At 45.3% G+C, this 20,885-nt stretch overlaps 1 protein-coding gene across 4 annotated transcripts in view; it reads right to left on the reverse strand.

The window, feature by feature from the left end:
- RERE (arginine-glutamic acid dipeptide repeats) overlaps positions 1 to 20,885 on the reverse strand; it is a 342,283-nt gene that overhangs the window by 192,766 nt on the left and 128,632 nt on the right. For all 4 annotated transcript variants that reach the window (XM_069741281.1, XM_069741280.1, XM_069741282.1 and 1 more), the window contains exon 2: positions 9,038 to 9,495. In XM_069741281.1, the coding sequence (XP_069597382.1) occupies positions 9,038 to 9,350 (313 nt within the window). In that variant the 5' untranslated portion in view covers positions 9,351 to 9,495. The remainder of the gene's footprint in view (positions 1 to 9,037; positions 9,496 to 20,885) is intronic.

Raw genomic sequence — 20,885 nt, forward strand, 5'->3', positions numbered from 1 at the left:
TAATGAGCCGGATGCAAAAACCATCATCAAAATGTAAAGTAATAACGAGGTCTTATCCACATTTGTGTCATCTGGAAGTGACACTTCAAGTTCATGCAGCAGATGGGCTATTACAAAAAAAATGGAAGAGGATATCAAAATATATTACCAGCCCAGCTGTAATTGCGCCCCCTATGGCTGTGAAGGAGTAGGAGAATTCTCATGTTTGATGCACACCGTAAAAAGGAAAACCTGAATCCTCACAATCGGAGACTGCTGAAGCCATTATGCCGTATTATTACCTAGAGAATGCAGGAGTTGAAATGATTATCCTGTAATGATCATTCCATTATATGAGAGCCGCAGGATGACGAGCCATCCCACATCCCGACGTGACGAACCCCGGGGTAGGGATGGATTTCCGCTGGACACGCGCACAATTACAATTGTATTAAGGCGGCCGCACTAATCAAGCGCTTTGTTTCCTTGCGGAGGAAGGGACAAACACTGCCGCCATATCCCGCCAAGCTATCAGCGATTCCAGCTGACTGTGGAAATCAATAGCCCCTTGTGGGGATGGGTGGAAACGGTACTGGCAGTACATAACCTGCAATAAATCAATTTGTTGCTATGGTGAGCGTGAATTTTGATAACAGAAGGATCAAGTGGGGTAAAAAAAAACAAAAAACAAAAGACAATAATATACAAATGGCACAAGATAATACTAGTCTGTACATATATGGCAGCGCTATTCTTTATACACGTGGACTGATTTTTACAGGACCGATTATTAGTATAAAAAACATTCTAGTTCTCGGTTTTCATACAAATAGACCTTGAACACTGGATAATAAAAAGGCATTAAACTTTCTAATAAATCGTGTTTTCAATTGCTGAACAAAGACTAATAAAAGTGGAGGATTTGGAATAATGCTGGAGCCTAGACACCCCCTGCTCATAATGCTGCAATCATACATCCATGTGTCGCGGGGCAAGATTTACGGACCGGAGACGGGTCTCACAATCCAATCTCTACACCCTCATAGGGTCAATAGATCGGTGGCCCGTCTGTCCTTCGAGTTCTGTACTCTGGCTGCAAACCTAGATGAACACGCTGATTTCGAATGGACCAGCCTCCAATCTAATGCGTACAGGTGTAACCCGACTGTCCCAGGACAGATGATGCTGGAGGAGACACGGATCGGGCAAGGTGAAATTTCAAAACTCGATTCATTTATTTTCAAGCGCTATAAAGAGCTGCCATAAGAGTCTGGCAGCGGTTTTGTCCTCTGCCCTGGTTGAAAACACACGACCGCTCGGCCGAGAGGGGAGCTAACGTGCATCGGGGAGTCGGGAGAGAGCTGTTGACCGAACAATCATCGCATAACAGTGATCTCATGAGGACGATGACATTAATTTGCTACAGTTAAGTTTCATCTATCCAAGCAACTGGGTAATCAGGAGAAACTCCAACATTATGGATCTTGTCTGGAGAAACGTTTCTATGAAATAAATGAAACAATAAGCAGGTCTGCATGGGAGGCTGCAATCTATGGGTCCTCTTAGCATTATGGGCTTTATACAGGGGCCGATAAGTGACTGAATGGGTGACAGTGCTCAGTGAGCGATTGAGCAAAACCTGTTGTGGTCTAAAAGGAAACAAAAGAATTATTGTTGGCAGCACAGCATATTGTGTAAGCCGGGCATGTGCTGCTCCCAACACGCAACCTTTATGGGAACAAATTAAAGAAGTCTCAGTAACTTATCCCCTGAACCCTCCTAATTATCAATGTGAAGTAGTGCAAGTGTATTAAAATACTTAACGATCGCCGTCTTCCCCAGTTTCCAGCGCTGGTCTTTTCTCCTTCTGGCTCACGTGACCCTGAAGTAAGACTAGCTGCCTCCCACCATTGGTTTGTGTGTGCAGATGATCAGCCGAAACGATCCAGGAAGCCGGGTTCCCTCTGCAGCTTATTCGTTAAGTGCTATAGCTTGCCGAATAAGCCCTGACCCGATCAAATTCGCTCATCTCTAGTGTTAAGGCTGTGTTAGGGTTGGAGTTAGAATTGGGGGGTTTCCTCTGTTTAGGTACATCAGGTGGTCTCCAAACACGACATGGCGCCACCATTGATTCCGGTCAATTTTGCGTTCAAGAAGTCAAACGGTGCTCCCTCCTTTCTGAGCCCTGCCATGCGCCCAAACAGTAAATTTCCCCCACATGTGGTATTGGCGTAATCAGGAGAAATTGCACAACACATTTTGTGGTCCACTTTCTCCTGATACCTTGGTGAAAATAAAAAAAAGTTTGGTTCCAAAGTAAATTTTTTGTGAAAAAAGTAAAATGTTCATTTTTTCCTTCCACTTTGCTTCAGTTCTCGTGAAGCACCTGAAGGGTTAATAAGCTTCTTGAATGTGGTTCTGAGCACCTTGAGGGGTGCAGTTTTTAGAATGGTGTCACTTTTGGGTATTTTCTGTTATATTGTCCCAAAAAAAACACTTTAAATGTGAGGTGGTCCCTAAAAAAAAAAAAAAAAAGGTTTTGTAAATTCTGTTTTAAAAATGAGAAATCGGTGGTCAACTTTTCACCCTTATAAAAAAATAACATATAATAAAAAAAAAAAAATTGTGTTTCCAAAATTGTGCTGATGTTAAGTAGACATGAGGGAAATGTTATTTATTAACTAGCTTATGGATTGTCTTATATCGCAGGTAAGTTTTAAGTCATACTGGTGGTCACTAAGGGGTTTATACAGTCACTACATCACATAATTGATTAAGAGGGTTTAAGAATATTTTTTTTTTTTTACTGAGACTTCATCTTTAATCATTGTTCACCCAATACAGTTAAGGTACCTTCACACTAAACGACGCTGCAGCAATCCAGACAACGATTCGGATCACTGCAGCGTCGCTGTTTGGTCGCTGGAGAGCTGTCACACAGACCGCTCTCCAGCGACCAACGATGCCGGTAACCAGGGTAAACATCGGGTTACTAAGCGCAGGGCCGCGCTTAGTAACCCGATGTTTACCCTGGTTACCATCCTATAAGTAAAAAAAACAAACGCTTAATACTTACCTTCCGCTGTCTGTCCCCGGCGCTGTGCTTCTCTGTACTGGCTGTGAGCACAGCGGCCGGAAAGCACAGCGGTGACGTCACCTCTCTGCTTTCCGGCCGCTGTGCTCACAGTGAGTGCAGGAAAGCAGAGCGCCGGAGGACAGACAGCGGAAGGTAAGTATTAAGCGTTTGTTTTTTTTACTTATAGGATGGTAACCAGGGTAAACATCGGGTTACTAAGCGCGGCCCTGCGCTTAGTAACCCGATGTTTACCCTGGTTACCAGCGAAGACATCGCTGAATCGGTGTCACACACGCCGATTCAGCGATGTCAGCGGGAGAGCCAGCGACCAAATAAAGTTCTGGCCTTCTAGCCCCGACCAACGACATCACAGCAGGACTCTGATCGCTGCTGCGTGTCAAACTGAACGATATCGCTAGCCAGGACGCTGCAACGTCACGGATCGCTAGAGATATCGTTTAGTGTGAAGGTACCTTTAGCCTTGGCCTGTGCCTTTATCTGAGTGTCGATCAGCCTAGTCCATCCTGGATCTGTGCCTTTATCTGAGTGTCGATCAGCCTAATCCATCATGGATCTGTGCCTTTATCTGAGTGTCGATCAGCCTATTCCATCCTGGATCTGTGCCTTTATCTGAGTGTCGATCAGCCTCTTCCATCATGGATCTGTGCCTTTATCTGAGTGTCGATCAGCCTATTCCATCATGGATCTGTGCCTTTATCTGAGTGTCGATCAGCCTATTCCATCATGGATCTGTGCCTTTATCCGAGTGTCGATCAGCCTCTTCCATCATGGATCTGTGCCTTTATCTGAGTGTCGATCAGCCTATTCCATCATGGATCTGTGCCTTTATCTGAGTGTCGATCAGCCTATTCCATCATGGATCTGTGCCTTTATCTGAGTGTCGAAAAGCCTCTTCCATCATGGATCTGTGCCTTTATCTGAGTGTCGATCAGCCTATTCCATCATGGATCTGTGCCTTTATCTGAGTGTCGATCAGCCTCTTCCATCATGGATCTGTGCCTTTATCTGAGTGCCGATCAGCCTCTTCCATCCTGGATCTGTGCCTTTATCCGAGTGTCGATCAGCCTCTTCCATCATGGATCTGTGCCTTTATCTGAGTGTCGATCAGCCTCTTCCATCATGGATCTGTGCCTTTATCCGAGTGTCGATCAGCCTCTTCCATCATGGATCTGTGCCTTTATCCGAGTGTCGATCAGCCTCTTCCATCATGGATCTGTGCCTTTATCTGAGTGTCGATCAGCCTATTCCATCATGGATCTGTGCCTTTATCTGAGTGTCGATCAGCCTATTCCATCATGGATCTGTGCCTTTATCCGAGTGTCGATCAGCCTATTCCATCATGGATCTGTGCCTTTATCTGAGTGTCGATCAGCCTATTCCATCATGGATCTGTGCCTTTATCTGAGTGTCGATCAGCCTATTCCATCATGGATCTGTGCCTTTATCCGAGTGTCGATCAGCCTATTCCATCATGGATCTGTGCCTTTATCTGAGTGTCGATCAGCCTATTCCATCATGGATCTGTGCCTTTATCTGAGTGTCGATCAGCCTCTTCCATCATGGATCGGTGCTTATTATAAGCTGAACAGCAGGCTGCCCCGTAGTTTGTTGAGAGGTCTGTGACACATTGGTCTACACGGTATGCTCCTTACATGATGTCACGCTGCCAATTAGGCTTTCAGGGAGGTGACGGCACTGAATGTCCATTGCAAGAAACAAAATAATAAAAATAAATATTGCTTTAATCCATTGCGTCTCGATTCCGCCTTGCAGTATTCGGTCTCTATTTTAATCTTAAAATGAAAAAGCTGCACATTAATAACCGCAGCCACGGCTGTCACTGACAGCACCCTGTAATGCCGCTGATTGGCAGGCGAGAGATCTCCACGTACCACACTGGACGAAGGTGGCATAAATCGCTCGCTATCAAATGCTGGGCGAGCCGGCATTACTGCCGAATATCCCGAGGGGCTGCATGATAAAACGCAGAGTCTCATCTGTGTAAGTATGTGTAACCTTTCCGTCTTCCTCTAAAAACAGAGGGCTTAAAATCGCGAGCACGGCTCTAACCTCAGTAGGCTAAATATGTTATTTGTACTAAGCTCTGCGTCATGCGGAGAGAAGGGCTGTGAAGCCGGGACGTGCAGGGTAGGTAATGACACATGATGGCGCAGGCGGCCATTTATTTCCTCTATGCTACAAGCTGCCTCAGCATTCGAAGGGCTTTCGTTATCAACTTGTGCGACTCGGGTTCAGCAGAAAAATATCTCGCATTAAATTGTTTTTTTTTTTATGATCTATTTCGTCAACAGCAAATATTTATCTGCACATAGGAGCTCGTAAAAAGGATCCTGGATATTGCATCAGGAAATATGCTCAGCATGCAAGATCGCAAGGCACACGAAGGGGACGAGGAGGTCCATCAGGAACTGGTGCAACGGAAGGAATAGGACCAAAATGGGAGAGAATGCCTGCGCAACACTTGCAATAAGCTTTATATAAAATCTGTTTCTACAGCTCCTATGCAGACAACGCATCTCCACGTGCAGTGTACTCCTGCAGCCTAAACGGCTTTCACATTTGTGCCAACTTACATTTCATAGATTAGCAAAAAAAAAGAAACAAGAAACATCACTGCAAAAATCAGACTACGCAGTTTGTAGTCTGTTACCATGGAGACGCATAGTCCGCTAAAGAGCTGTAGAAAAAAAAATATCAAGATATTTTTAACAAACAACTATTGCAACGATGCTTTATTTTTCATTGTATATCCATTTAAGAGAACAGTTTTAATACAAACGATTTTGCAAACAAGACAGACCTGGCAAACCCGAATTTCAAATGGGCACCTTGAACAAGACTATAAATGTCTTCTACTGAATGGGTACATTTTCTTAAAACAGTCAGTAGTTTGTGTCATTCGCTTCAGATAAATAGGGATATTTTTTAAGAAAATTAACGCCAGTTTTCACTATGTATAAGAGGATAGAACTGCAGGGAGAAAATGGAGATCTTCAGCTATATATTCAGTTCAGAGATACAGAAGGGTGCAGCATCTTCCTTGGACAATTAATATTCTGCTTTGAAAGCTTTACCTTGTATATTGATGAGCGCAGAACGATGACTAAGGAATGGTCTCACACAGCAGAACTAGCTAAGCAAATCATGGCATCCAAATTAATTATTTAATAAGCCTGAGTTTTCTATTAGCACAGTGCAAATACCAGAAATTTGCTTGTGTCAACATGGATCATTTATTGCAGCGGATTATACCGATCCCAGGCAGACCAATGAGTGTCTGACATTGGTGATTGTATGTACTAACTTGTTTTATTTGCTAATAGACAAGGTTTTGTAGCAAATCTGCAAATCACATTATCTTATCTCCAAAAACTCAATACAAAGTGCCAGTCACTGGCCTTTTCTCTTCTTTCTAAATTGGTGTTCACTGCCCGTTGTCAAGTGTTAAGGTACCGTCACACTTAGCGACGCTGCAGCGATACCGACAACGATCCGGATCGCTGCAGCGTCGCTGTTTGGTCGCTGGAGAGCTGTCACACAGACAGCTCTCCAGCGACCAACGATGCTGGTAACCAGGGTAAACATCGGGTAACTAAGCGCAGGGCCGCGCTTAGTAACCCCATGTTTACCCTGGTTACCATCCTAAAAGTAAAAAAAACAAACACTACATACTTACCTACAGCCGTCTGTCCTCCAGCGCTGTGCTCTGCACTCCTCCTGTACTGGCTGTGAGCACAGCGGCCGGAAAGCAGAGCGGTGACGTCACCGCTCTGCTTTCCGGCTGACCGACGCTCACAGCAAGAGCAGGAGGAGTGCAGAGCACAGCGCTGGAGGACAGACGGCTGTAGGTAAGTATGTAGTGTTTGTTTTTTTTACTTTTAGGATGGTAACCAGGGTAAACATCGGGTTACTAAGCGCGGCCCTGCGCTTAGTTACCCGATGTTTACCCTGGTTACCAGTGAAGACATCGCTGAATCGGTGTCACACACGCCGATCCAGCGATGTCTGCGGGGAGTCCAGCGACCAAATAAAGTTCTGGACTTTCTTCCCCGACCAGCGACAGCACAGCAGGGGCCTGATCGCTGCTGCCTGTCACACTGGACGATATCGCTAGCGAGGACGCTGCAACGTCACGGATCGCTAGCGATATCGTCTAGTGTGACGGTACCTTTATCCCCAGCACAGCAGAGACGAGGAGATGATTACAAGAAGTGTGGGGCGGGGGCCTGTGTGTCCCTACAGGAAGTGTGGGGCGGGGGCCTGTGTGTCCCTACAGGAAGTGTGGGGCGGGGGCCTGTGTGTCCCTACAGGAAGTGTGGGGCGGGGGCCTGTGTGTCCCTACAGGAAGTGTGGGGCGGGGGCCTGTGTGTCCCTACAGGAAGTGTGGGGCGGGGGCCTGTGTGTCCCTACAGGAAGTGTGGGGCGGGGGCCTGTGTGTCCCTACAGGAAGTGTGGGGCGGGGGCCTGTGTGTCCCTACAGGAAGTGTGGGGCGGGGGCCTGTGTGTCCCTACAGGAAGTGTGGGGCGGGGGCCTGTGTGTCCCTACAGGAAGTGTGGGGCGGGGGCCTGTGCGTCCCTACAGGAAGTGAGGGGCGGGGGACTGTGTCTCGACAGGAAGTGTGGCACAAGGGGCCTGTGTCTCGACAGGAAGTGTGGGGCAGGGGCCTGTGTATCGACAGGAAGTGTAGGGCAGGGGCCTGTGTCTCGACAGAAAGTGTGGCGCAAGGGCCAGTGTCTCGACAAAGTGTGGCGCAAGAGCCAGTGTCTCGACAGGAAGTGTGGCGCAAGAGCCAGTGTCTCGACAGGAAGTGTGGGGCAGGGGCCTGTGTCTCGACAGGAAGTGTGGGGCAGGGGCCTGTGTCTCGACAGGAAGTGTGGGGCAGGGGCCTGTGTCTCGACAGGAAGTGTGGGGCAGGGGCCTGTGTCTCGACAGGAAGTGTGGGGCAGGGGCCTGTGTCTCGACAGGAAGTGTGGGGCAGGGGCCTGTGTCTCGACAGGAAGTGTGGGGCATGGGTGTTTCTCTCTACAGGAAATGTGGAGTAGGGGTCTATCTATCAACCAGACACATGGGGTAAGGGTCTGTCTCTCTACAGAAAGTGTGGGGTGTCTGTTTTTAACATTTTGTGAGGGAGGAGGACTTGCTTTACTACAGGTAAAAGTTGTTGTAATTTGAGATTCAAGGTCATGTAGATTTGGTCTGTGTGTCGTCAGACCCGCAGTACCAACACTGAGAATAGAGAAGGGTCCCCTATTTATTCTGCAAATTGAGATTCTAATTTGGCTTTTATCCCAAGTTATATCCCAAGGATCGAGGTTCGATAGTGACTTGTAGGATCATCGATTCTAACAGGTGGCGCTATAAAGTTCTAGTCCTTTCCCTCTCTCCTCCATATAACCTACACAGAGTTGTAGCTCAGTAGGATTTACTGGAGTATTCTCCAATGACTATAGAAAAATAACCAACGCTCATCAAAATTACCTCGGTTAGAAATAACGTTTCTGTATTCAATGAACAGGGGACACTAAAGGAAATCCCCAGTCATCACAAAGTCATAGTGAAAACATCCTGCAGGAGAACACGGGTGATAAAGGCCAGGACATTTATGATGGAAGGAAATCTATTAATTTTCATTTGTTGTACCTTATAATGTATAACTGTGCAAATGATGCAGAAAGTGACTGTGGTATTTAAGCCAAACACATGCATAGGGATCCTTTAACCCTACGAAGGCCGTAAAATCCATTTTGGACAGGTATCTTATGTTTGTGCTATGGAATAGTGCAGCATACAAAGCCAATCTACAGAAAGGTATACAGCAATAAAACGCTTCTAATAAGAGTGCTGCGGAACATGTTAGCGCTATATAAATACAATTATATTCATTATTCTTCTATCATTGCCGCCGTCTCAGAAGAGCTGGCGATAGAGAAGGATCTTACCTCCCGACTTGTACACCACATCGTCCTCTGTGATGAAAGATGTAATCTCCCCATTGGTGGCCCTTTCGTATCGGGACTTTTTCTTTGGCAGCTTCTTCTTATTTTTCTTGGCAGCCTCCTCGGCCGTCGTGCCACTGTTCTCGTTATCGTCATCTTCGCTGTGGTCACTCTCGGCATAGTTTTTGGCACCGCCCTCCAGTGTGCAGCTGCGCCGTGGTCGGGAGTTTTCGCCATCGCGGGTTTTATCTCGTTTTTCTCTCTCCCGATCCCGGTCTCGATCCTTGTCTTTATCTTTTTCTTTGTCGGCCGTCATGATTCGCCACGTGCCTTCTTCTGTCCTCTCACGGCTGGGCCTCCGTGAAAGGTAGACAGTGAGCCTGGGCTTCAGTCTTCTGAATTTATCACGCAGTTCCAGGAAAAATTGGACCACTCCAACAACCCCGGCGCTTCAAAAAGCTCTGTGCAAAAAAAAAAGACGGAAAGGAAGAATAAATACAGTGTGATCTACCCATTCCAAACAGTTATCTATTATTAGGGCAATCATTCAAGGATGCACGTGCTATATAATATCACATCAGTGCTCATAGCCGCGTCAATAGCCTTGACTTCACGGGAAGAAAGAAAATCCAACTATAACAAAAGACAAAAAAAAAAAGCATGCTACAAATACAAGCATTCTCAACCCAGTTATCTGGTAATGGGAGCAAGGTTGATCATTACATAGCCTGCCGGGAGCCTGGGAAAGCTGGGTGGAAACCCCTATGAGTCATGAATGTGATATGCAAACCAACAAAAGGATCAAAGGTCCGAATCACCAGGATTAGAAGATCAACGTTCATATATCCAGCAGACCTCTCTTCCACCGTCTTATTTTATAGCATTGTTATATAGCAAGCAATTTTTAGGGCATTTTATTATTTGGTTGCATTGTAAACATGCATTATCCCTGTCCTTTAAACGTCCTATAAACAAAGCATAGGTGAAATCCAGAAGAATAAAAACACAACACACCCAATGCAGAATGAATAACACACATACACAGACACACAAAAACCATTGTACATAGTCACCACACACCTAAAAAGGGCAGATGGTTGAAAAATAGAGCATTTTTTAATACCTATTTATGGGCACTAAAACCGCATCGGCCAGACGTTGCTTTAAGGGGATTGTTTTGTCACATCATATTGACGACAAATCCTTAGGATACATCACTATTATAAGGTCTGACAGCCCTGTTGTCCAGCTGTCATTAGCTCAGGCTGTAAGCAAGCATTAAATGTAGCTGATCAAGTTTAGCTGATCTGCAGTACACGTCAGTGGCCACTACTCCTTGGATGGCGCTGTGCAGCTACAGGCAATGTCCGACCAGTACCGATCTGATACTGATGACCTTCTCTAATGATCGCTCATCAATATTATATGCCCGGGCAATTATAGTAAAATATTAAATACCCTCACAATGCATTTAGGTTTGTGGCGTTATTAAAATGCTGCATTCTTTCAGTATAGGGTTTCAAAAAAGGTGTCAATTTGACAAATAATGGCACAAAAAAAAAACACTTATAATTTCAAACATTTCTATGGTCTTTTTTTTTTTTTTTTACAAATATAAGTAAAATAAACATTAAATACTGAGAAAAATTAGAGAGGTGGCCTAAAACACCGCGAAAGAGATACCGGCCAAAAAGAGGCCCATGTTGGACTATCGCAGACCCTGACCGCCGGGCTGGATGGCTAAATATTGTGGCATACCCAGCTTATCTAGAAATGGTACACACTGACTTTTCGGACAGTAATGGTGAGGAAAGGTCGCACTGTACAACAGACGCTTGCACATGTCATCTTCGCGTTTAGAGCTATTCTTGTAGTATAATATATGTTTACAGTCAATCTATCAATTTCCAGGTCAAACCATAACCGGCCATTGGAAAGAGAAGACAATTTCAAGGTGATGGGATTTTTATTGTAATGTAAACGGAGCCGGTCATCCGCCAGCTGCCATCTACCGGCTCTTTCCTGCCTAGGAATCAGAACACAAACATTCGCGCTGATTTGTTCACAGCTTCCGCTCCTGCTTTCCTGTTGAAAGTCAATGAAGCTAAACAGACCCGCAGGCCTCACTCATCATCCCTGGGAATCGCAGGAGCCCTTTCTGTTCCTTTTCGAGGAGAGGCCGAAGTACCGGCTGACAACACGAAGCAATGTGTCCGCCGCCGGATCATGGACTTTCCTCCCCTCTTTTCCAACCCATGTGTTTTTAAAATGACGAGCAGATCAGGAAGAGCGATATCCTGAACAATACCTCTAGTTATATGGTGTCATGCCCGACACACGGAGATGACGGCAGGAGCTCCAGGGTCTGTGATGGGAACAGGATCTAGTATTAAGCACCTTATTAGGATTAAAGCCCGGTGATCCTACAGGAAACGCTGTGTGAATTAATCCTTTATTGCTTCCACAGATTCATATCTCCGCCAGTCCCTGAACACTTTGTTCTTGCACAATGTCAGCTAACTGAGCCTGAACACGGCGCAGCGCCACCGCCTGATATTCCTTCCCATTGTCCTCATAGGGAAGATAAAATCGTTAACGGCTGTCATCCGTGCCGCACGCCCAAGAACGTATCATTGCTCCAGCCTTCGCCCGCAAAAAGGAGACGGTAAACAAGAGCGCCACCTCCAGCGTCCTTGGCTCGTGCATACGGGTATGATTTATTCATTCACAAAGCCTCAAGACGTCGCAAATTAGAAGCTGTTCTGAGAAGTGAGAGGGAAGCAATCCTCAGAATACAGAGATTGCAGCCTTCAAAGCCAAGCGTAAAGTGGAATCCCAAGCCTCAATGTGACCCATCATGAAGCCAAATAAAGCAAATAATTAGGATACATGCGTGGACCAAACTCAGAAAATCCGCTGAAGATTACAGCAACAGTAAGGTGGAAGACGGAGAAGAATATTAAACATCCCAAGAGTCCGGTGTACGGGAGAGTCGGGCAAGAGGGCGAGCTGCTGGCCCAATGGTGGGCCGGACCACTATTCGGAAGACAGCTATGTACGGTGTATGGGGGGTCAACATGTACAAATATCTGAACAATATGTCTAACTGGATCAATATCAAACACAATAAAGCTGCATTTACACTTCAAGATAACCATGAAATGAATGTGCGTGGCTAAAACCATTCATGATCATCGTGCGTGTAAACAGGCTGCCGATCACCTGATGAATGCGCAAAATGCTTATCCATGGGGTGAAATGATCTTTTGCGCAGCACAAAAATCATTGTTCTCGCTAGTGCGTTGTCCCGTGTAAACAGGTCTGACGACAACGATGGCAGCCTTTGAGTACCAAACTAGTACAGATCACTCTGTGCGCTTAGGAAAAGTTTACCGAGTGGTGGTGATATCGCACTTCCGGTCGATCCATGTCATCTGACCCTTCGTGTATAACACCAATTTGATCTGATAGAAATCTGTCTCGTCTGAGCCAAAACATTCTGAAATATCTATCAGAGCGACCGCAGCTTGTAAATGGCATAAGACAAGACAACTCCATCATAAGGGATAGAAAGGTTTCATTCCAGGATGCCTGTAACAGAAGAGCGAAATCTGTTCTATCCTAATGAAATATCGGTGGGTGTAAATGGCCGACTCCGATCAATGACGTGATCTGCGAGACCAGTCCGACAGGCTAGAGATCTCTGTGTAAAGCATTACAGCCAACGGTCCGATTGGAAAAGATAACCTTTATTGATTATCCTTATGTACATGTTACTAAAGTTACTGGTTTTGACTTTTGGATCCAACACTGTTTCGTCTGTGAAAAATACATTTCCAAAATGTAATGTATGACGAGGAGAAGATCCCCCTTGTACATGTCCCATCTCCAGATCAACTAAATTACGCCAAGGTCCATGTTTCCACTTTTAGTCTCTTTCTTGATTCTTTAAAAAATGATCCGCGTTTTTGATGGAAGCGTGCAACTTTTTATTTTGCATTATGGCCGAAACGAATGCCAACCTGATGGCAAGAATAGACACACTGAGCAAATACAGATAGAAAATGTATCCAGCACATTGATAAAACATTTTTTCATCGTACGCAAAAACAAATGGATGTCTGACTGAGGCCTTAAAGGGCATAGAAACCGCAAATAATTGTAAGCAAGTGTTGTTAACGCTCGTCTCATGTTCACCTGGTCGTTTACACAGGCTGCCGATCAGCCGATGAACGAATAAAAAACACCTGCTCATAGGGTGAAATGATCTTTTGTGCAGCGCTATATAGATATATATCTATCTATTTGTCAAAATGGACTTGTGCTGCCGAGAACTATAGCAGCCTGTGCACAGTGAGCATTGTTTACTTTTGTCTGTGCAAACAGGTACACAATCAACCGATCGGCGGCAGTATGATGCTGCCAGTCAGTCCAGTAAACGGATGTTTAGACTACGGCCGCTATAAACGTTAGACAGCCGTTTGAGAGAGTGGTCAGCCAAACAATCCATCAGCAAACACCCCCATACACATGAACTCTTAAGAGCGCTCTATCATACAGCCATACTGAACAATATCGGTGGGTTCGGATGACTTGTCTACGGTGTATGGGGGTCTCAACAAGGCACATGAACAGTGTCGTCCAGATACAGTCTACATACAAATTGACTGCAAAACCCAATGTGCCGCCACACAAAGTAGCATGAGCTGTGTTTAAGTAAATGGTGCTACATCTATACCCAATGGAGCAGACCCTCTCTAAAGAGCAGGACAAGCACCTGTACAAGGGGTGCAGGTACTGTCTTCGTGGGGATCAAATCCCTACTTTCAGAGGACGCTCATTTCTGATCACAGGAGGGTGTAAATGTGATGCCGATTAGCTGATGTACAAGAAAGTCGGTCAGCTTTTCGGATCGTTGATGCCGGCATAAAGATCATCGCCACTGTCTGCACGTCGACCCATGGAGACCGGGGTTTTGCCGCTGACAATATTCATGGGGGGACAGAATAACTTAATGGGGCGATCTGTTCTCATATAGGGTCAAACAAGCACCAACGATTTGAATATGCTCGATCAGCGCTCGTTTATGGCCCGAAATAGTCTGAAATCAGCCTTAAATCAATTTAGGCTTTCCCGAACAAGTCTGGTAATAAGCTCTGCTCTTTCGGGCAGGCACGTATCCAAAAGAAACGCTTGGCTTAGGGATTTGAGTAACGCTCTCTCTCCATCTGCACAACGTCTCAGTATAAAATGTTCCAGATACAGATCAGGCTGCACATCAAGAACTCGCCCTCCCTCCCTCCCTCAGCCCCCAACATTTTATCAAGGAGGAAGAATAAGGAAATAAGAAGCGAGCGGGGCGTTAGGACATCAACAACTGACAGGGAAGACAGCGAAGCAATCCAGAACCAGTGGGTTAAATCAATGGCCGCAGAGGTATTAGGAGAGATTTTCCAGGGTAAGCTTTTCCCAACACCTCCAATTCAGACACCACGGGGAGAAACACAGATATGTAAAACTAAAACCAGCTGGATTGAGGAGTGATCTGCAAAGAATACATCAATCTGACTACGAGACGAGAAAATTGGGGAAAAAAAAGAAAGGATATAAAACATAGGATGGATATTCCGTCTCCGCCAGCCATGCTGCGAAATCTAATGATTATGTTCGCCTATACTCATCGCTTGCAGACCGCACAGAATGGAGTAGAGAGGAATTGGGCATTTAAATATTCGTCGTTCTTAAAACACGGTAAACGAGAAGCAGCGTGTGCTGGAAATGTGAGGTTACAGAACGCAGTGTGGGGACTTGTTTCAGAGACGCCGTGCTGCGAGCGCTCAGCGCTACCTGGCACCTTGTGACACTGCATCATTGTACCGCAGACGCCGAACATAAACACATCAACCAAACCGGAATCCATCCAGGGCCGCGTCCCCGCCATCCTGCCCTCCTCACCTAATGGAACTGATTAACATAGAGCGGCTTCGCTGCATCTGCCTGGCAGCAGGATAATTAGAATCGCCGGACGCTGCTGCACAGCTCAAATTGACTCAAGAAAATGGCAAATTTGCTTGGCATCTGTGATGCCACAGGAAAGAAAAGAGGAAAATCTTGTGACCCCCATATGGTAGTCGAGAGTGCAAATTATCCAAATGAAAAAACACAAATTTTAAAAGATTAGGAAATGATAAGGTACAAAATAAAATAAAATACATGAGGAAATTCTGTACATGGTTTATATTAGAGAATTGGAGCAAGGCTTGGGGGGGAATTGTATACACCTGTGGTACCCCAGAGGGTACATGCTGTGCCTCTAGGGGGATACTGCACCGTCCTTACGCTGGGAAATTATGTAGCCATGTTTGATCATATCTTTGGAGGTACTTTGATCTAATTCCTTTGACCAGTCTTATAAAACCGATTTTAGAACAGTTCTTTTAATTTTATTCCTTAAAGAATCACAGTGACCATTGGAGCTGCACTAATTAGAGAGATTGTCCAGGGGTAACATATTGATGACCAATCCATGTATCAGACGCACCCAACCGATCAGGTGTTATCTGCTCCGGCGGCGGCCAGATAAAAGCAATGTATAAGCCGAAAGAGCACAGTTCTGTTAGGGTGTACAGGGTGCTCCCAAGTCCTACAACTTATCCCCATTCACTTGAATAGTAAATTACAGCACCAGTGAACAGCCATTATACAGGGAATCAAGCTCCTTCAGCTGTTTACATCTAGCCGCTTATAACAGCCAAGTGTGGGGGTGATGGACCCCCACTGATCTCATGTTGATGACCTATCCTAATTCAAGAGTCTAATCCTACGGAAATCCAGATGAGGTTTCCTGAAGGGCAACCCCATACATTACCCTACTTTTAAATGATGTTAAACTAACAAAAATGGGATATATAGACTCCCACCTGCAGGGCAATAACATTTATCTGGGAGGGTGATTGAAGCTGGTTATTTTGCCTTGCACCGATCTAGGAGGAGTTTGTACGTTCTCCCCATATTTGCGTGGGTTTCCTCCGGGTAGTCCGATTTACTCCAAGGACATACTTTGAAAAGGCCAATTTCAGCGGGATCGCCAACCATCCAAATTTGTATGGGACCGTCAAACAGATTAGATTGGGGTACGTAAGGATCAGGAGGTTGAAATGTACTGTTGTTTGTAGGGGAAGTAAGCCACAGCCAGATGATCTTGGCAACGAGTCTCGGAGAAGCCAGAGCCGAGCGTTCCGGTGTGGGAACCGGGAGAGACAGTCGGCCGACAGTTATCTGTTGTGTATAGCCATGTTTAGGGAACACTCCCACATTAAAAGCTTTGCTGCAGATATTTCTGTGCCCGTCCCATTCATCTTAATGAGGCTTGCAGAAATCTATACACCTGCTGCAATAACGACCCCATTCGCATGTATGAAACGGATTTTCGGTTTCAGCCCTGCAGTAAAACATGCCCTAGTTTTTAAGCAACCTGTCCTATTGAGATTCTTCCTTTGATTCGATCATCAGATGAAATATGTCTCGTCACATAACAAAACCCAAACATTTTGTTACATATTCCAGAAGCAAAAAGTAATAGCCCTCCTTGCTCGGAGAAATCAGTGGTCATCAGTTTTGGGGACGCTACTGGTAGTAACCTTCAAAGGTGATTAGCACACCCTACTACGGCGGCCTGGAAACCTCTCCAGCCTCCACCACTGTACGGTACAGTTAATTCATTTATTCTGGAGGCTTGCCACGCAGTCATTGAGTCACCGAGAACAGCTCCTTGGTTTGCGGGTCAAGAATCTTTCCCTGGGTGAGGGCTAATGTGCTGCACTTTCCTATTAGAGCCCGCATGGAAGAGGAGAATAAAATCAACCGACTGTGGCTCAGAATTAAAGAGATCTTCACTATGGAACAAGGACGACAGGATAAAAAGGAACTGGTGATGCCATCTTGTACGTAGGGTAAATTCTGCAGCCTGCCATTCGTTTAATTCCTATCTGTCCTTCCTGGCACCCCTCAAATATCACGCCTAACCTGCAACGCCAATCACGGCAAAAGGCGATAAGGAGTCTTGTCATCTGGGATGACTGAACTAGAAAGGACAGGGCTGCAATACAACACGGCGGTGTGATAAGAAAATACATAATGGAAGCAAGTGGGTGGCGAAAGATGAATGCAGAAAGGAACAGAAAAAGGTCTGTGCACACAGCATTCGAGCCTTCTGTCAGAGAGATACCCTCCTAACATGGCAAACAGCCCCCATAAGGTCCAAAACAGCAAATAGTCAAAATAGGGGGTTACCTGTAAGTATAACTATCTCCCATATTGGACCATAGTAGTAAAAGGGATGAACATGAAATGACAAAGCTATGGCATGGTCGGAGTGAAGGAAAAAAGCTCTATAAAATGTAATGCCAACTGAATCCAAAAAAAACAGTATAACGGGGCACAATTACAAAACTGACAAAAAAAAGCACAGCAACCAATCATCTTGATTCTTTTTACTTTCAAAAAGGCTTCCGCTCCTCTTACCCTTTGTACCGCTTCTCTCCACAATGACCGCAGCAATCTCTGAATTGGGGTAATAACCTCCCGCCTCTTATTTTAATCACTTAATTTCACAGACATCACTGTCCCCATTATGGCTCACAATATACCCTCCCCATCAGCATGTCTTTGGAGTGTGGGAGGAAACTGGAGAACCTGGAGGAAACCCACTGAGAACATACAAACTCCTTGCAGATGTTGTCCTTGGTGGGATTCGAACATAGGACTCCAGCTCTGCAAAGACAGTGCTAACCACTGAGCCAGCGTGCTGCCCTTAGTGCATGATCTCTATAGATACACTACAGATCTATCTCCTTCTCCTCCTAGGTGAATGCAGCGCTGCAAAGTCATTTTTCACAGTTTCCAAACTTTGCTTACCCCATGCAGCCCTGCATTCACCACTTGGATCCAGAATCCGCAGTAATGCTAATCTAAACACACAGATTTTCTAGAAGGCACCAGAGAACTTCACAACTCCCGTCTTCGTCAGAACAGTACACAGGAGCGGTCCCAAATTAAACGTCAAATTACAGAGCATGACTGGAGCTTATGGGTGGGAGCAGAGAACCAGCCCAACAATCAAAAGACCTAAAGTACTGAAGATGGATTTCTTTTCAGAACTTTTTTTTTTTTCGACAGGTTGTTAAATAAAATCCACTTGCATCATGGCAGCTACTACCCTGGTGCAGACTCCACATGCCCAAAGAAACGCCAGCGGGAAGCGACAAAGCGGGCGGAATACCCAGCGACTAAGGTACCGTTACACTAAACGACTTACCAATGATCACGACCAGTGACACAACCTGGCCGTGATTGTTGGTAAGTCGTTGTGTGGTCGCTGGGGAGCTGTCACACAGACAGCTCTCTCCAGCGACCAACGATCCGGGGAAAGACTTTGGCATCGTTGAAACTGTCTTCAACTCCCTGACCTGTTTACCTGAATACACCTGTCTATTCTACAGTCGATTACTATGCTACTCTTCCTTTCTTTTTGTGTTCTCATTTTATATTTCTTTTCTTGAGCCCCACCTACTCGGGCTCCCACCTCTATTTCCTCTTCTTTCAATCTCCCCCCTGGGTGAGCTGTTCACCTTCCACCAGCTCGGTGTGATAGGTCTATACCATGATTTATCAGTTACTTTTATAATGATACTATTTGCGTGCATGTCTCGCTCTAGGGGACATGGGCAAACTGATTTTAGGTATGCTTTATTTTATTAACGGTAAGGAAAGTCCTCGCCTGTTGCGGGGGCAAGGAGTTATTGCTTATATGTTAAAGATACCGTAGTCATTCTAGAGGGTTTACTCCCTCTAATTTTTTTTTTTATTCTTTCTCTCTTTTATGTAAGATTTATGCAAGGTTTGTGAACGAGTGTTTTTTGTGTTACTCTTCTCGAATTGTATATTATAAGAAAAAGTACTTTGATCATTGATGTAGTTTTCAACTACTGTTTTTCTTGTAAAATTCTCTTCTCTTTAATAAAAATATATTTAACCAAAGAAACTGTCTTCAACGATGCCGAAGTCCCCGGGTAACCAGGGTAAACATCGGGTTACTAAGTGCAGGTGCCGCGCTTAGTAACCCGATATTTACCCTGGTTACCATTGTAAAAGTAAAAAAAAAAAAAAAAAAAAAAAAAACACTGCATACTCACATTCTGATGTCTGTCACGTCCCCCGCCGTCAGCTTCCCGCACTGACTGTGTCAGCGCCGGCCGTAAAGCAGAGCACAGCGGTGACGTCACTGCTGTGCTCTGCTTTACGGCCGGCGCTGACAGTCAGTGCAGGGAAGCTGACGGCTTGTGTGACGCCGATCCAGCTATGACAGCGGGCGATCAGCGACCAAAAAAAGTCCTGATCATTCCGCAGCGACCAACGATCTCCCAGCAGGGGCCTGATCGTTGGTCGCTGTCAGACATACCGAGATCGTTAGCGGGATCGTTGCTACGTCACAAAAAGCGTGACGTTGCAACGATATCGTTAACTAAATCGTTATGTGTGAAGGTACCTTTAGTCTTCTGCTGCCACTTGGTCCACACACCTGGAAATCATTAGAGGAGCGACCGTACCCCCCCAACACATCCACTCGTGTGCTCTCCCTGACACGCTTACCCAGATAACATGAAAGCACAAGGCGCGGGGAGGTAAGGAGATGAAGATCTTGCAAGAACCTATAACAAGATAAAATATTCACAGATACACCAAAGTGTGTTGAAGGGAAGCTCATTCTTCTTGTTTCAGCGGGCCGGGACAGATAAATCTTTTAACAAGATCTGCGATGGTCATGTATTTCAGGTTCTTTATAAAAACGCACACAGACAGGACCATTCTTCTGCTCACCCACCAGCAGATGAAAGGAGCTCTGTGCTCTAAAAACGCCAGTCTGAGGTGTGCCTGCTGGAGCTGCGGGCTCTATTAGGCCTTAGTAGGGGTCATGCAAGAGTGTCAGCGCTATTAAATGGTTTTAAAGGAGGGGGGGGGGGAGCCTCAGTGATGTGATGTGTCTGATCATTTTCAATTTCCGATTCAGGGGGAAGAAAATCCTTATGAGGGTATCGAAAAAAAAAAAAAACATTGCTAATGGTCCTGATTAAAAGATGCTCTAGAATGCAGAGAAATGATACATACCAATGTGTCACCATGGAAACAGACTACAAACACTGCGTAGTCTGATTCTGCAATCATGTTATTAGCCCAAATGTCATTGAATTGGCGTAAACTTTGGATTTTCCGTGCAGAAATCAACTGAAAATTAGTACTGTCAGTGCAAAACATCAAACTAATTCGATTCACATGCATGGTATATAGATTTTAGGCAGATTTAGCCACGTTTCTTCAATTAAATCAGTGTAAAATTTGATATGTGAACGTATCCTAAGGATTGCTTCTATACTTTTTGATACCTTGAATGAAAACTCACTTATCTGTGACCCTAATCCAATCCATAGTGTGGACAGAGTCCGAGTTTCCCACTAGTGATGCCCACTGCTACACTAACTGCTCCAGCATAGAAGCGGCAATGGGTAATAAAAGTATATTATGGAGCTGCAGATAACAAACCTTGAAGATGGAATGCAGCGTAACGTGAACAATGCATTTCCCCCAATATACAAAACGCTTTATTATAGGAAATACACTAGGTCTTTCCGTGGCAGGTACTTAGGGCAATCACAGCAGGTAAAACACCGCCTATGACAATGGCACCAGCCGCTGCCAGTGAAAACGCACACAGGCGAGTTTCCTTATGAGAACACAACCTGATGGATGACTTTTTATATGGCATTTTTATTAGTGTAGCAAACACACAGCTGCC

This window comes from Ranitomeya imitator, chromosome 10 (genome assembly GCF_032444005.1).
Source record: "Ranitomeya imitator isolate aRanImi1 chromosome 10, aRanImi1.pri, whole genome shotgun sequence".
Lineage (NCBI taxonomy): Eukaryota > Metazoa > Chordata > Amphibia > Anura > Dendrobatidae > Ranitomeya > Ranitomeya imitator.